At 32.8% G+C, this 17047-nt stretch overlaps 2 protein-coding genes across 3 annotated transcripts; one reads left to right on the top strand and one right to left on the bottom strand.

Moving 5' to 3' along the window:
• Positions 2775 to 3881, bottom strand: LOC109332204. Its single transcript, XM_019567096.1, has one exon. The coding sequence runs from the start codon at positions 3743 to 3745 to the stop codon at positions 2978 to 2980; it is 768 nt and encodes a 255-aa protein (XP_019422641.1). The 5' UTR covers positions 3746 to 3881; the 3' UTR covers positions 2775 to 2977.
• On the top strand, positions 6773 to 14090 carry LOC109332275 (proline-rich receptor-like protein kinase PERK12). 2 transcript variants are annotated; one of them, XM_019567205.1, is made up of 9 exons: positions 6773 to 8237; positions 9015 to 9440; positions 9550 to 9636; positions 10304 to 10374; positions 10490 to 10566; positions 10954 to 11101; positions 13150 to 13311; positions 13482 to 13770; positions 13801 to 14090. In XM_019567205.1, exons 1-8 carry the CDS (start codon positions 7367 to 7369, stop codon positions 13767 to 13769), a joined length of 2130 nt encoding a protein of 709 aa, XP_019422750.1. In that variant the 5' UTR covers positions 6773 to 7366; the 3' UTR covers position 13770; positions 13801 to 14090. The 2 variants fall into 2 exon arrangements, with proteins under 2 accessions (XP_019422750.1, XP_019422749.1); XM_019567204.1 differs by having other exon boundaries at positions 6774 to 8237; positions 9009 to 9440.

A 17047-nucleotide genomic window follows, 5' to 3' on the forward strand; every position in this document is an offset into this window, starting at 1 on the left:
CGAATAATGACAATTTAATACAAATATAGGAAATAGTAAATGTTATTTATCTAAGGTATGCACCAGTTAAACAGTACCTGTTATGCATTTGACTTTACACAGCTTTAGCAGAAAATGCAATATTTCATCCCAATCCATAATATAGAGACTTATTTCAATTCCTTTTATTTTAGTTTTCCAAATCTGTTAGTGCTTGTTTGCTATGCAAATAGATATGGAAAAAAAATCAAACCTTAGTCATTGCTATGAAAGGTAACAAATTTCAAGTGAACATAGATGAAAATTTGTCAAATTTTGTTGGAACTACCAAAAGTATGTTATTATTTTTTTCGCTAAAGAACTAATCTATTTCAGGGTAAGTAATCGCCTATTACAATAATTATCGCTTCTTACACCACTAGATCAATGACTTGTCATTGTCAAATTATAAGTGCATATAAATATCCAAGTACAAATAATCAACAGGACAAAGCTGAAAGGATAAAGATGCCCAGTGTACTACGGTGTTAACTATATAGTTGTTATATGGAGTAAGAAGGAGTGAGTATGCATCAATTTTAAAAATATAAATACTTAGGTGGGAAATATTACAATCTTAGCAGTAATGATAATATAGCCTCTGGAGGGGGAATCATAAATGTCAAAAGTCAAAACTTGGTCCAGAATGCTGTGAGTCTGTGACCCATCTGCTATTAAGCCAAGCATAGATTCGGATATAAAAGGAAACTATTTTTTTACACGTGTCAAGCCGGTTTTTGGCTATAGATTTTCTAGAGTTGCCAAAAAAAATTGTATAACTTATTTTCTAGAAAATTTGTTTGTTGATTGAGTATTTTATAATAAGCGGCCTAACACTACAGTCCAAAGATGTGTTGAGGAAAAGAAATCAGCATTGATGACATTTCCTCCATCTTTGATTTGATTAGTCATTTTTAGATTTTTTAAGAGAAAATATCAATTTACTTTTTGATATTTTATTTATTAAACAAAAATAATTTTTATTATTATTGATGCTAATTATTAATTTAATTAATAAAAAAATGTTTCATTTTTAATTAGGGAGTAAATCAAATGAATATAAGTGTTACAACACAACCATTGAAAAATGATATGAGGAGAGAAGTGATATCATAACTCTCCTTCATCTTTGATTAATCTCAAATATTAAGTATTTAATAAGAAAATGTCATAAGAGAAATAATTTTAAAATCAAATAATTTGTAACTATAGTAGGAAGTTGTGGTTATTTTTAATTAATAGTAATTTTTGTTATGGTTTGTTACTTAAAATGTTAGCATAATTATTGTTAAATTTATATTTAATATCATTAGGGAAACAATTTGTTTGTTAAAATTATACGTTGTTTAAACAATAATAGACTGTGATTAATAATAATTAATTAAAAATAGAAAATACTTGATTAGGTGGATTGGTTGCACAAAACTAACACATGTTTTAATCTTAGTAAAAACAAACAATCATCTCCCGAAAAATGCAAACTCATTTGATGTACTAGAAAAATTATTGCACCCTTTTAAACTTGGAATTTCAACAAATTAAATTCTAATTTTCGTTTTTTTAAAATTCAAATAGGATATGACATGCTTATCTTAAGAATATTCCATTGATTTTTATAAAAATAAAATTAACAATAAATCAATTAAATTAGATTTTGGCCAATATTTATTCATTTTATATTAAAAAAAATTAAAATATTTTTTATATAAAAATGATGTAACAAATATATATTATTTTTTATTTATTTATCTTTTTGAGAAGAAAATAAAAGGAATGAGCTTCTAGAAACTCATTTTTCAAATTTAAAGAAAATCAAAATGAGTTTCTATAACCTCTTATTTTATTTTCTATTTTCGAAAATTAATATATCTATTTTTTAAAAGTTATTTTGATGTTAAAAAATGAGAGTTATTTTTATCAGTTAGAAAAAATGGATGTTCATAACCTCAATAACATTTTGACCTTATTAAAACTAGCGTGTCGACTGACACTTTGTACCTGTCGACCCGCATTCTTATTGCAATATATAAACTTAAAGAAATTTTTTGAATTAAGAATATAAAAATCATTATATAATTGTTAGATATTAGTATTATGTGGAAGTTTTTATTAGTTATTAAAGAGAGGGGTTAAAATGGATAAAAATGGAATATTAAAATTATGTTATGTATGATGGTTACCACTTGTTTTGGCTTTATTAATAGTATAGATAAAACATTTGGTGATTAACTCACTTAAACTTTTAAAGTACGACAAATAAAATGGCATCATTTTAATCTTGTCATTTTACATGTTTATTTACGTTATAAATACAAAACATTGTCCCGTCTAATTCAATTTGATTGTTAATCGCATAAATTATATACAAACTTGAATATTTATTCGTCACTTATTAAAAATTTAAATATATTAATACATAAACTAAATCATTTAAATTTTATTTATAACTCAGTAAAACTTATTAAAAAAAATATTCATCACTCGTATATAAACAACTAATTCATTTAGATGTGTTTGAAGTTAGTGTCTTTCATAACAATGAGTCAAGATCTTATCTTATAGGAGAGATGAAAGTGACAGAGAAAATAAAGAAATAATAAATATAATAACATTTACATCATTTTATTTATATAATATTTTTATCTTTAAAACTACATACAAAATAGAGAAATTTCCTCTCCCATATTGGAGCCCGTGGCTCTATAAGAGTACAACTATTGATTTGTTTGGTTCCAACTTCACAGCACCCAAAAATATGTGTGTGGTTCACTATTATTTCATAACCAAGGCTTCTCGCAAATATTTGAACACTAAAAATAAATACCACTAGATATTAACAAAAAAACATCAAATAAATACAATCAAAACAAACAAAAAATTTGCAGGTATTTTCAACCATTTACAACATTTTATAATTCCACTATAGACGACGCAATCCTTATGAACCAAAAAGACGTTGTCAATAAGGATGAACATTTCTGCTCAAACCATTGGCATATGTGAAGAACCCAAACAGATCTTGCTTATATGGCAAGTAAGACTTATGTTTCTCATTTTCTTTCTTCGCTCTATACATCACGTAATGTTTCTCATGTGCCGTCGACGACGACGTCGTTTTCGCCTTCACCTTCTTCACCATAACATTTCTCACCTCGCTGGAGCTCCCTTTCTCCGCCTTTGCCTGTGGCGGATGGAAAAGTACTAAAGTGTCCTTGCCGTCGCTGTTGCTTCGTAGCTTATGTTCCTTGAACCTCCACAGCTTTGAGAGCCCCGTCGAGTTACTTTTCACCGCCGTCTTCGGCGTCCACTCGCAGTAGAATTCCGATGGAACTGTTAACTCCGATTCCGGTCCCGATTCTGAACCCTCGGCCACCGTAGGCGATGGATTATTGTCTATTTTATGAACGAACACCTTTTTAATCGGCGATTGGAGACCGGAGTTGTAACTGTCAGATAAGAGAAGATCTCGGTTGAAGACAGGGAACACCTGCCGGATCTGGCCGTTCTCGAACGCATCGTCGGCGGAGATCGGAGAACCGTCAGGATTCGTAAACATGAAGGTAAACTCTTCTTCATCATCATCTTCCTCTTCTTCATCATCATCTTCCTCTTCTTCATCTTCATGTTTCTCTTTGTTTTCAGTATCATCTTGAATTCTGAGCTTCGCCAATAAGTCGTGTTCAAAATTTCCAGAAGCCTCAGTGAACTCGTCTGAAACGGTTTGCATTATTCTTACTCTTATGGTTGTGCTTTTTAAGTGTTTGTGTTTATGTCTGTGTGAGTTTTTGTGAAGTGTTGCAATTAAGAAATAGGAATGGTTAATAGGTGGGTTTTAAAGGAGAGGTAGTTTGAGAATTGAGATTGTAGTAAGAAGTTGAGAATGGTTTTGGTTGAAGTCTTTGATATTTTTAATTTCTTATTGTTCGGTCTTTTCAGTATTTTACTGATTTTTTCATTCACAGTCTACACGTGTTTAACTGTACACGCGGAGCCTCACGCAGCAATTACGTGCCACCTTCTAGGTCCCTTCTCCAAGAGGACCTCATGAAAATCAAGATCTCAATCAAAATGAGTGATTAAATATTTTCCTATAAGATACTTCTCATTTGAAGAAAATATCTAACTTATAAATCAATATAATGTATGAGGATGTGTAGAAGAATAAATAATTTTATATTAAAAATTAGAAGATTTCTTTAATTAAACAATGGTAATCTCTTTACTATTCCCATAATTAGTAATTAGTGAGTGGGAATATATTAAGGTTTAATTATTAACAATGGGTCATTCTTCTCCACAGTGAAGTTTGTCATTTAGATAATAGTAGTGTGTACAGGTACTTCGTGCCAGCCGATCAATATTATATGATACTATGTATTTAATTTTTATATATTTAATTTTTTATAAATAGAATATATTTGTTGTATTTAGTGTATTTTATATTTTAATTTTTATGTGTTTATGATAATATTTTGTGTAAGGGGGAAAATATGATTAATTAATATGTTGGCGGTGATTAATTAGAATTATATGGTTTTTATAAAAATTAAATAATGCGAATACAAAATAAGAAATAAAAATTACACAATGTTTTAGCTTTATATATAATATAAATAACGTGAATTACTTTCTGGATTACTTATAGATATTTGAGATGTAATAATCTCTCTTATTTTTTATATTTAGTGATTCAAATTGACATATTTTAACGGGAACTTTATTTTAAATCCCGTAACTGGTGGTGTCTTAAGAGTATTCAATTTAAAAATAGAGATAAAATCACAATTTTAATTTTTTCAATAATTAGTTTCAATATATTTGTCTATATTGACATTATTCCTATGTATATATCTTCAACCTAGAAATACAATGATATATTAGTTACTGTTTTTTATATTTGCCCTTATTTTACATAAGTAGTGGAAATATATTAATTACCATATAGAAAATAGTATATTAGAAAACACTATAAATATCATTTCAATCCACATATCTATCATATTTTGTAAAATATTTATTTTTGAAAATGTTATTATAGATAAATAGAAATTGACTTAGTACATTTGAACAGATGAAATAACTTTTTAAGAAAGGGGCAGATTGTGCGTGACTTTTACCTATTTTGTGGCGCAAAGCTCACGGGTTATTTAATGAAACTAAATCTGGCGGGGCTGATATCAGTGATTACTTCACCTTGGTGTTGTTGCGTAATTGATGTGTCAGTTTCTTTATTTACAAGGTTATCATCTTAAATTTGTTTGATGTGACACACGAGTAGGTGTTTGTAGTCGCATTTTCTAAATAATTAATGTATATGAGAACTAACTAAAAAAGTTATAGCAGGAAAATAGCTAAGAAATTATAGAATGGGAAAATGATGATTTTTATCTTGCATGTATGTATGAATAGACTAATTCAATCCTCCGAGCGAGTTTTTGAATGTGAATCACGGCGCGTTGATTAATCTAATGTTAGGATTGAAGCAACATGCATTTATTGGTTTGGGGATAGTTTCATTGGTTGACAAGTATACTTTTCATACTGAAAGAGCAATATTTTAAGTTTCCCATTATATTCCTTTTTAACCAAGTACTACGCTGACCTATGAAACTTAATGGCGCCTGAACCATGTTTGACTAGGGTATTTCAACATTAGGACCCTAGCCTAGAGCAGACAATCAAGTTTATCACATGGAGAAGCTTCCGCTTCTAGAATTGCACGAGTGTAGGAAATAACCAAAAAGAATTAATAACACTTCACTGCTAGACTTCTAGACGAATGTTGATTTAAGTGGTATATATTTAATTCCTCTTAAACAAAATCTTGTAAATAAAAAAATATCCGTTGGAAGAATTAACCCCATATACTTATGAATGTTCCTGACTTGAACATGATTGTCTCAAATGCGAAAATGCATATAGAAAAACAAAAAAAGACTTCTCTTCTCTAGAAAACCTTCCCTAATACTTTTCTTTATCCATATCAATAATTTGTAGTTCTAGATATTGTTAGAGAGAAAATGCATATAACAAATTTTTATATTATTATTGTATTATAGTAAATAATGTATTTATGTGTTTAAGTTTTTATAGAGATGTTACACATATTATTAAAATAAGTTTTATAGTTATTGATTTATAAAATTCTAATATTTATATCAAGAATCAAATCTTAAATATCATGAATATAAAAAACTAACATGTTATTGATCTAACATGTTGGCTTTATTGTGTGTTTATACAGTTAATAGTTCATGCATTGTGGCTATAATTAAAACACGACTCAGAAAAGTGTTAAAAAAACACAAGAAACGTAGCATGAGCCATTTCAACGAAAATTCAATGGATGGGTTGAGTGACAAAAAAAAATGTACAAGAAATCATTTTAATCTATATCCTATGTGTGAGAACATTGACTTCAATTTATTAATGTGGTTTATTGTTGTTTTTTAAGGCATGCTATATGTTAACTTAGCGTGGTTGATTTAGTTTGTATGACACCTTATTTTGTTAACGTGGAACTACTACTATATATGTAGAATATATATCCATTTCAATAAAAAAAGAATAAAATATAGAAATAAGAGTTTTTATTCTATATGTATATCATCCACTATTACTTAAGAGCCAATAATAATTAATATACATGAATAATGAATGATATATTGAAAATATAAGAAATTTTATACTGTGAACACGAAAATATTATCTTCTCATAAAATATAAAAATGTGTTGGTATCCTTTTTGAAATTTAAATTTGGTATTGCTTGAGTTATTAAAGCTAAAGCCCATGTCAAATAGAACTGACCCGTATAAAGTTATGGGCAAAGCAAAGGTTCCAACCTCCAATTCGTGAAGAATCTCAAACCGGTTCAGCTTGCGCGGCAACCCGAAAATGAAGGAGAGATGTAGGAGAAAATAAAAAACAGTAACACTTGTCTCCTTAACAAACCCAAGCTCAAAAGAACACGAACCTATGCAAAAACATGAAACAAACTACCGAAAATAATGCGAACACAGAATGTTCAGGGCTGATGAGTGATTCGCATTTGGCACTACCCAACATTTCTCAAAACTACTTTTTTCTCTTCCTTCACACAAACACTCTCTTTCAACAACATGTTGCCCTTTCTGTGTATCTGATTGTCCATTCCGTCATCGAAATTCAGCTGTATTTTTTAAAAAATCAACCACATTTTGTTATTTCTGTTGCCATTTCTATTTTCAGAAGAAAAAAAAGTTTCAATTACAATAATCTTGATTGCAATTCAGGCGGGGGAATTGGCTTCTTTCCAATTTTTCTCGCCATTTCTGATTATCAAGTTGAGATTTTTGACAGAATCAGAAATGGCTAGCAACAATTCATCAAATGGGTTGCCTCCGTCTAGTTCCGGTGATGCTTCGCCTCCTCCGACGCCACCTTCTCCGCCGGATGATTCAGAGCCTCCCCAAAGTTCGCCACCAAAGTCTCCTCCGCCGTCGCAACCACCGCCGCCACCGCCGAAGTCTTCTCCACCACCGTCTCCATCTCAATCTCCACCGCCACCTTCCTCGTCTCCGCCACCGGAATCATCGCCGCCGCCGCAGCAGTCTCCACCTCCTCCGCCGAAATCTTCACCACCGCCAACTCCTATAAATTCACCACCTCCTAAGAACTCACCACCACCTAAGAACTCACCATCCCCAACAACTTCACCTCCTCGTCCCTCTTCCTCACCCCCAACACCACCACCATCATCAACACCGCCACTACCCTCCACACCTTCAACACCACCATCACCATCCCACACTGCTTCTCCATCTCCTAGCCCGTCTCAGCAGTCATCTCCACCACAACCTCTAACCCCTCCTCCTCCTAGTAACACATCTCCTCCAACTCCAACTCCTACTCCTACTCCAACTCTAACTCCACCAGCACCTGCTCCAAATGTTACTCCGGCTACGGCGCCACCACCTGGTTCAGTAATTAACCCTCCATCCGTTTCCCCTTCTGGCTCCCTTTCAAAACCAAGTGATACTCCTTCTAGTAGCCCCTCCCCATCATCTTCGCGTGGTGCCAGTCACAATAATACAGGAAAAATTGTTGGCCTTACCCTTGGCGGGGTTGCAGTGCTTGCCGTTGTTGCTCTACTTCTCCTTTTATTATTCAGGCGCAACAAAAAACGTGGGAATCATTATGCTCTTCCACCCCCTAATAAATTTAATCATATGAACGGAGGTAATGTATATATATTTGAGTGTTAGGAAATGGCCTGAGGTTGTCTCAATTTATTAAGTAATGTTGTATTCACATTTAGATCATTTGCATGCTAAAATCTCTACCACTTGGCATATACACATTATTACTTGCCATTTTTTAGGCAAACTCACTCTGGTGAAGCCTTATCACTAAAGTTATGGTATCCTTGCATGTCCAAGTTAGATAAGGTATTAGACTTTGTTTGCACTTGTTGTAGTTGTAGTTGTGGTTAAGTTGTGTTTACCACAATTGCATGCTATTGTGGGAAAAATTGGCAGATGTGGTCACAATTGGTGTCGTGTTATAGTAAAGACACACTTATCCTTTAGATCATTTTTTAGTTGAGATCTCTATGCATTCTATACTTGATGGATACACCCTTACTTGCTCATTTCCTAGAAATATTACCTGATCATTATGACAAAATTTCTGCATATATGTGTGTACAGTGGTCATTTTCTTCCATTGTGATGGCACTATTGCATGAGAAATTCTTTTTAAGCACTAAAGACCATATCATCTCTTAGGTGCTACATTTAATAGTTGGCAAGTATATGTCACCGGAGGCCATTGCATTTTTAATATGTTTCTATAATCTTATACATGTTTTATATTGAATGAAGTGTCTGTGGTAGGCAGACACTGCCTAATTAAGAAGAACTACCATGTTTCCATATGGAATGTTTATTATGTTGCTTCTGCATGCATCTTGTTTTTGTGTTAATTGATTGTGGCCATTTTCATCATCAGGTGCAGATGTACGTTACTATGTAGAGGAGCACGGTGTTGGGAATGGTTCACAGGATAAGTTTTATAGTACACAGCTTGCTTCTCCTGGAACCAACTATTCAGACCCAGCATCACAGCCCATGGGTCAGATTCTTTTTAGTTATGACAAGGTTTTGGAAATAACTGATGGATTTTCCAGTAAGAACGTGATAGGGGAAGGAGGATTTGGGTGTGTTTACAAGGCTTTCATGCCAGATGGTAGAACTGGGGCAGTTAAAGTACTGAAGGCTGGTGGTGGGCAGGGAGAAAGGGAGTTCAGGGCTGAGGTGGATATTATCAGCCGTATTCATCATCGACATTTGGTATCATTAATTGGTTATTGCATATCCGAGCAGCAAAGAGTGCTTATCTATGAATTCGTTCCTAATGGCAATCTCAGTCACCACATGCATGGTAACCTGAGTTTCCCTTCGGTTTTACTCAAGAAAATTAAGAAACGAGTAAATGTTTCTTTATTTATGAATTGATTCTCAAGTGTCAGTTGTATGTGCATTTCCGACAGGAAGTGGTGTGCCAGTTTTGAGTTGGGAAAAGAGGATGAAGATAGCATTTGGTGCAGCAAAGGGCTTGGCATATCTGCATGAGGGCTGTAAGTATTGATTAAACCACACATATTGGATTATAGGCTCCTACAGTATGCATTTGTGTCATTGGATTATATATTTCTTATAGTGAAACAAATTATATGGGCAAATGATTTTTGCACATGGTGTGTAGAAACTATGGACTGTTCAGAGTAGGTTGATGTGGGCAAGAACATTTTAAGACTTTTAAGTGGATCCAATTAAACTCAGATTCTACTATGTAAGTAGGTGTTCAATTGGTGTGCAGAAGGTAATGCGAAATAGCATAACTCAACTGGATGAGCCTACCTAGTCAAAGTAGTCATATTTTCTGTTGTCTGAAGACACTCCTGCTCTTTTTCTCTATCGAACCTAGATGTATCAAAAGGAATGGAGAAGAGTTTTCTAGAGCAGATAACAGGCCCAGAGCCTAGAAGATCATTCGATATAAATTGCTTTTAAGTTTAAACATTATTATGAAGTTCATATCATGCCTTAAGAATCCCTGTTAATTTTGAGTAACTAATCTCTGTGGTTTATTAGTCTGAAATGAAGAAGGATATTGGATGTGCTTGATTTTGTGAACATTTCCCAGAACACAAGTGATAATCAGTCTTGTACCCATCTCATATTTCAACTCAGTAATTTTGTACTTCTGTAAAAGAAAAACTGAAGTATTTTATCTCTTCCTAGGCAACCCAAAGATTATCCACAGAGACATCAAGTCACCAAACATACTATTGGATGATGCTTTTGAGGCACAGGTACGTATATACTTTCTTACTGTGTCATTTTCCCTTGTGAAATATAGTTTTTAATCTTATTATGATATCTCTAATTTGAAGTCCTGGATCCTAACTTAACCTTGTTTTAACACAGGTTGCAGACTTTGGACTTGCCAGACTAACCGATGATGCTAATACTCATGTATCAACTAGGGTGATGGGAACCTTCGGGTGGGTTTCCTATGTCTAAAACATAAAGCAGTATATTCTAATGTATATAGACTTTCATGGGGGTTCGGTCTTGTCAACGTGAAATACCTTTTTGGTCTGAAAATTGAAGAGAAACGTAAGTTTATGTGATGATATGGGCATATAAATGGTGGTTTTGGAAACTTAGTATATTCTGAGTGAGCTTTGCTCACAGTTACTTTGCACAGTGATACTGTTATTGTAGAGGCTAAGTATAATTACTGACCAATGAGGTGTATTGGATTTTTAGGTTTTTGAACCATATCTTAAGGTTTGAGTTTTCAACACAAACTTTATCCGAGGTAACCTTCAGTAGTGCCAATTGTTATATTAAAGCACTGTCGGACTCATTGTATTTCTACTCTGCAGGTACATGGCTCCCGAATATGCAACTAGTGGAAAATTAACAGATAGATCAGATGTTTTCTCTTACGGAGTTGTCCTCCTTGAGCTTATAACTGGAAGGAAACCTGTAGATCCAACGCAACCTGTGGGAGAAGAGAGTTTGGTTGAGTGGGTACGACTGAACCTGTTTCCTCCTTTTATATAGTGAAATATATCATTAAGAAGATAACACCCAAAACATCTGAGCCAGAATCTTTTATAGACCGACTTGATGTGCTTTTTAACTCTTCAAAGGGTGCATGGCCACCTTGAAAATTAGTTTTCTTTTGACACAGTTTAACATATCATAGAGTATAGCTCATGGTATGTGGTACGGATATGGGTACACGGTTAGTCATTTTTCACATTAATTTTGTGAAACCTTCTTTAAGAGGAACTAGCTACCGTGGTACGCAATAGAGTAAATTTAGTACGCGTTATATAGGGTAAATGAGAGAATTATGTAATTATGGTATAACTTACAATAAACATGTTAAAGATGTGGAAATATAATTTGAATAACTCCTTCAAACAACTTATTGTAAGAACGAGATTGCAACTAAGAGAGGGTGAATTAGTTGACTTAAAAATTATGACAACTTTTTCTGCAAAATCAAGAGTTAACGTGCAGCGGAAAATATATGCAGAAAAATAATTAAGATAAAATGAAAGAGATAAGGGAGAAAAGAATACACAATGATTTTTATACTGGTTCACATTCTAGTCCACCGAAGGCTACGTCTAGTACTCTTGCAGCACAAGAGATTTCTTTATTAAGAATTATGAGTTGTAATTACAATATCTCACCCCGAGATTTCTATGTACCTTACACACTCCCTAATCCTTATTCACTCTTGGAAAACACCTTTCCAAATGATTCTAATCCCCTTTCTTTTCATACCCCGTGAAAGAAAACATTCTCAACAATATTGAAGAATGTACAACAATGACAGATTGCCTTTACAAGTATGAAAGTAGTATAACTTGCAATCCAATCAAATGTATACCAAGTAATAATACTCTTTGGAAAACTTTGAAACACTTCTAAGTAATTTCAGAAAAAAAACTTTAAAAGTTAAGGACTAGTTGCAAAAAGTGTAGAGAAATAATTCAGAATAAGTTTAAGAGCTTTTAGAAATTGTATAAGAGTTGTGTGATGTTGTATATTGTTGTATATTTGTGTTGTGAGAGTTAGAGCCTTTATATAGACTTTCCAAACACTCATGGTGCCTTTTCTGAAAGTGTAAGAGTTGTTTGAAGTGAAAATATTTCATTTTGAAATATGAATATGATGCAACAACTCTCAATAATCGATTACTGACATTGGGTAATCGATTACCCAAACTCTATGTCCACTGTTCATTTAAAATTAAATTAGAGTAATCGATTACAACAATCTTGGTAAACGGTTACTCAAATTTTCAAAACTGGTAATCTGTTACTCAAAGACAGTAATGGATTATTCTGAACAGTTTTAAGTTGGACAACTCTTTTCTCACACATGTAACCTGTTACTTAGATGAAGTAACCTGTTACACACTATTTTTGAAAATTGTTTTGAAGTATTTTAAAGTGTTTTAACTTTCTTTAAAAATAGTTTGAGCATTACTACTTTGTATATTTAAGAGTTTTTACGATAGAAGTACCTATAAAGACTTAATCTAATTATCTTGAAGCTTTAATCTTCTTTGTCTTCATAAATATTCTTCATTTTTTTCTTTTTGATGATGTTGGTGTCTTCATCAAAACCGTGCCAAAGTCAGAAGCAAAGATCTTCTTCACACTTATTGCCACACCTGATATTTTATGAGCAAAGTATGCATACTTTATGCATAAAAATGTTAAGTATCATGATAAGTTGTCTGAAACACTCTTAATGATGTAGTCTTGCTATTATAGGGGATTCTAGATGTTTTCAATTTGGGAAGTACTAGAAATGGTATAGAAATTCATAGAGATATTCATCATCCTAGCTTCAGTTTGAAGTTACAATTACAATGTAAATCCATCAAAATTGCCTTTAACCAAATCTGTTATATATTATAGTGTTTCTTTTGATAAATCAATTTTTTTTCTTTCTTTTCCCTTAATTATCTGTGAAGAATATCATACATATTTAACATGTTCAACTGCTGACAGTGAATTGACCTAAACTTTGAACCATGTTGTGATCTGCCACAGGCTCGTCCACTTCTCCTTCGTGCAATCGAGACAGGTGACTTTAGTGAACTTGTGGACCCAAGGCTTGAAGGGAATTATGCCGACAGTGAAATGTCCAAAATGATTGAGGCAACGGCTGCATGTGTTCGCCATTCTGCTCCAAAACGGCCTCGTATGGTTCAGGTGATAATAATACTAAAACACAGATCTTTCCATGGTTCATGAAAATGTCCATCTACATGTTAAGCTTGTGCTTGCTGTTGACATAATCATCTACAATTGTAACATTTCTATTTTAACTAATCTAAATCATTGACATTCACTGACCATATTTTTCGTTTGGTTTTTATCAGGTGGCAAGAGCCTTAGATACCAGAGATCAATATGATCTATCTAATGGCGTAAAATACGGTCAGAGTACTGTTTATGACTCCAGCCAATACAACGAAGATCTAATGAGATTCAAAAGAATGGCCAATGGCAGTTTTGGTGATTCTGAACTGGATATGTGTAGTACAGATTACAGTTCAAAAGATATGTCTGGGCCCCAATACAAGTGGAGCCAAAGGACTTCAAGTAGTGGTTCAGAAGCCAAAGCTTACTACAGCCTTAGTAACAGTGCTGCTGAGAACAGGTCTTGAACATAGGCATAATGGAGCTAACCTTTCAGTTTTAACTTAACAAATCTCACCAAACTCTTTCTCAATAAACCAAAACTAGTTTCACCAAACTGCTCTTGATGGCAGTGCATTATTATCTTACAATGCAGCAGTGAAATTTTTTGGTTAACAAAGATTGAAAGTTCAAATATATTGAGATTGCTTTTGTTTGAATTATGCCAAACAAAAACATCCAGTATTTTTTCTCAATTCAACTCTGGTTCTGTTTTATTTCCCTCATTTTTTAATAGCAGGGATGTTGAAAGCTTAAAAAAGTAGAAGTTTGTTGATGTTACTTTTTAATAGCTATTATTCTAAATAGGCACATATGGTTGATTCAAGATTGAGTTTTTTACTTCACATCTCATGTCCTATCATATCTAATTTGTTAAGCAAATAAAAATAAAATTGATTTGAATTTACAAGTTCCATAATTAATTTTTTTTGGGTTAAATTCAATAGTACATGGGATAACACATTGTCTTACATCAAAGGTCTTCCAAAATTTAAGTACTTATTTGCTTTTTAAAATTTAAAAAACCCATCTCCCCTAACAGTTCACCATAGAGGGTAGTTAAGAAGATGTGCTTATGTAAGTTATGACTCTTATAGGGGAATGGGTTAGAAAAATTGACTATTTAATAAAATAGTTAAATTTCTTAATTGGGAGTATGGAATATTATAAATTAAAGTGTGAAATTCATTTAACAAATAGTTTATCATAACTTGTAGTCCAGAATTTAACTTCAGAGTTTGAGACAAACAACATTTAAACGATTTAATTGACAAAAGTCTTAAAAGTTATTGGGCCTTATGAAATAGTAAATTGGAGGCTTGGAGTTTCAAATTATTTACATAATACATGTGATGCAATAATATTGAGAATTCAAATCAGTTTCTATGAAAATGGGTTGCAACTCAGAATACCACTCGTAAAATGAGGAGCTAAGGTATGGACTCACATGAGCAAAATTTGAAGAGAAAGGAACCACCATCTTATGTGGTAGTTAGAATTTAAATATATGAAGAAGCTGAAGAAGATTAACATTCTTTCATTCTCTAGAGATTTGAAAGAGCTAAAAGTCTTTCTTTTTCTTCATTGTCTCACCAATAGAAGCCAAAACAACAATAGAGTGGAAAAGTCAAGGATGAATAACATGATGTGTGGAAACAGAAGCAGTTCAACTTAAGACGAACAAATGCTCCATAAAAAAAGGTTTTAAAATCCAAAAAGAGGTAATGCATCCACTTTTTTCTTTCTCTATCATTAGAGTGTTATTTTCTATTTCCAGTTATACTTGTTAAGTTTTATTTTTAGTTCTAAAATTATTATAATATTAAATATTATTCTCATTTTATATTATTTAGTCGATAGTCTTAATAATAAAAACAAAAAAATAGAGCCAATAAAATTTTAATATGACCAAATTAAAAATAGTAAATTTCTCATAAAAAAAAAATGTTAATATCTTATAAAAAAATAATCAGATTTTTTGGGCCGGTCCATGTTCACGTGCCCTTTACGCCCAATTCTGCGTGATATTTACGCACGCTTTACTTTATATATTGTTGTTGCTGCGTGGTGTGTTTTGTGGTTAACTGTTTCGATTATAATAGAGAGAGCGAGAGTAAGAGACAGAGTAAGATGAATTTGTGGCATTTCCATCTTTCTCTCTCATTCTTTCTCTTTCTTCAATCTCTTCCTTCACCAATTGAGGCTATTTGATAATTCAACTCTTGTGTGCTATTCCGACGCAATTGATAATTCAATTCTTGTGCTATTCCGACGTTTTTTACTGTCCCTTTTCTATTTCTGTGTTTTCAGATTTAATCTTTCGGTTGTTTTTACGAATTGATTTCACGAAGTGGCGTCTTCGTCGAGCATTTCAAAACCTTAGGTCTTGTCACTTTTGGTACATGGGTTGCATGTTGTACAAAATTTCTTCGGTTCTTGTTTTTCCATAATGTTTGAAACATGAATAGATATAGAATTTGGTGAATTTGTGGCATATTCTGACCATTTGTACATGCTACGAATTTCTCAGTTCTTGTTCTTTCTAGATTTTCAATCTTATTTGAAAGAGCACCCTAATCTAAAACCCTAAGAAATTTATGAGTCGGTTTCTTCGGTTGTAGGTTGGGCATGTACCGGAATATAATTCTCAATTATTCAAGAATTTCGTTCTTGATGGACTGAGATTGTGGGTAAACGACCTTGGTGGAACAAAGAGTGGGAGAAAGATATTATGATTTCCTTGTTGAATTTTACATGCCAAAAAATCTCTTCCGTTCTTGTTTTTTCGACAATGGTTGAAACTTAAATAGAAAGATAGAGAATTTAGTGAATTTGTGGCATAATCCGACCATTTGTAAGTGCTACGTATTACTCAGTTCTGTATCTTTCTAGATTTTCTATCTTATTTGACATAGCTAACACACTCTGATCCAAAACTCTAAAAATGTTAGGAGACAATTTCTTCGGTTGTGGGTTGTGGGTTGTGCCTTCTTGAATATCATTTTTCTATTATTCAAGAATGTGCATTTTTGGTGGATTGAGGTTGTGGGTAAATGGACTTGGTGGAATAGAGAGTGGGAGAAAGAGAATATGATTTCCTTGTTGCATTTTTACATGCCAAAAAGTTTCTTCCGTTCTTGTTTTTTCGACAATGGTTGAAACTTAAATAGAAAGATAGTGAATTTGTGGCATAATCCGACCATTTGTAAGTGCTACGTATTACTCAGTTCTGTATCTTTCTAGATTTTCTATCTTATTTGACAGAGCTAACACACTCTGATCCAAAACTCTAAAAATGTTATGAGACAATTTCTTCGGTTGTGGGTTGTGGGTTGTGCCTTCTTGAATACCATTTTTCAATTATTCAAGAATGTGCATTTTTGGTGGATTGAGGTTGTGGGTAAACGACCTTGGTGGAATAGAGAGTGGGAGAAAGATATTATGATTTCCTTGTTGCATTTTTACATGCCAAAAAGTTTCTTCCGTTCTTGTTTTTTCGACAATTTCGGATTATGATTAGGATTAGGATTAGGATGAAGATTAGGATTATGATTAGGATTAGGATTAGGATTAAGATTAGGATTAGGATTAGGATTAGGATTCGAATACGGATTCAGATTAGGATTTTGATTAGGATTCTGATTATGATTAGAATTAGGATGAAGATTAGGATTAGGATTAGGATTAGGATTAGGATTAGGATTAGGATTAGGATTAGGATTAGGATTAGGATTAGGATTAGGAT

Source organism: Lupinus angustifolius, chromosome LG18 (assembly GCF_001865875.1).
Source record: "Lupinus angustifolius cultivar Tanjil chromosome LG18, LupAngTanjil_v1.0, whole genome shotgun sequence".
Classification (NCBI taxonomy): Eukaryota; Viridiplantae; Streptophyta; class Magnoliopsida; order Fabales; family Fabaceae; genus Lupinus; species Lupinus angustifolius.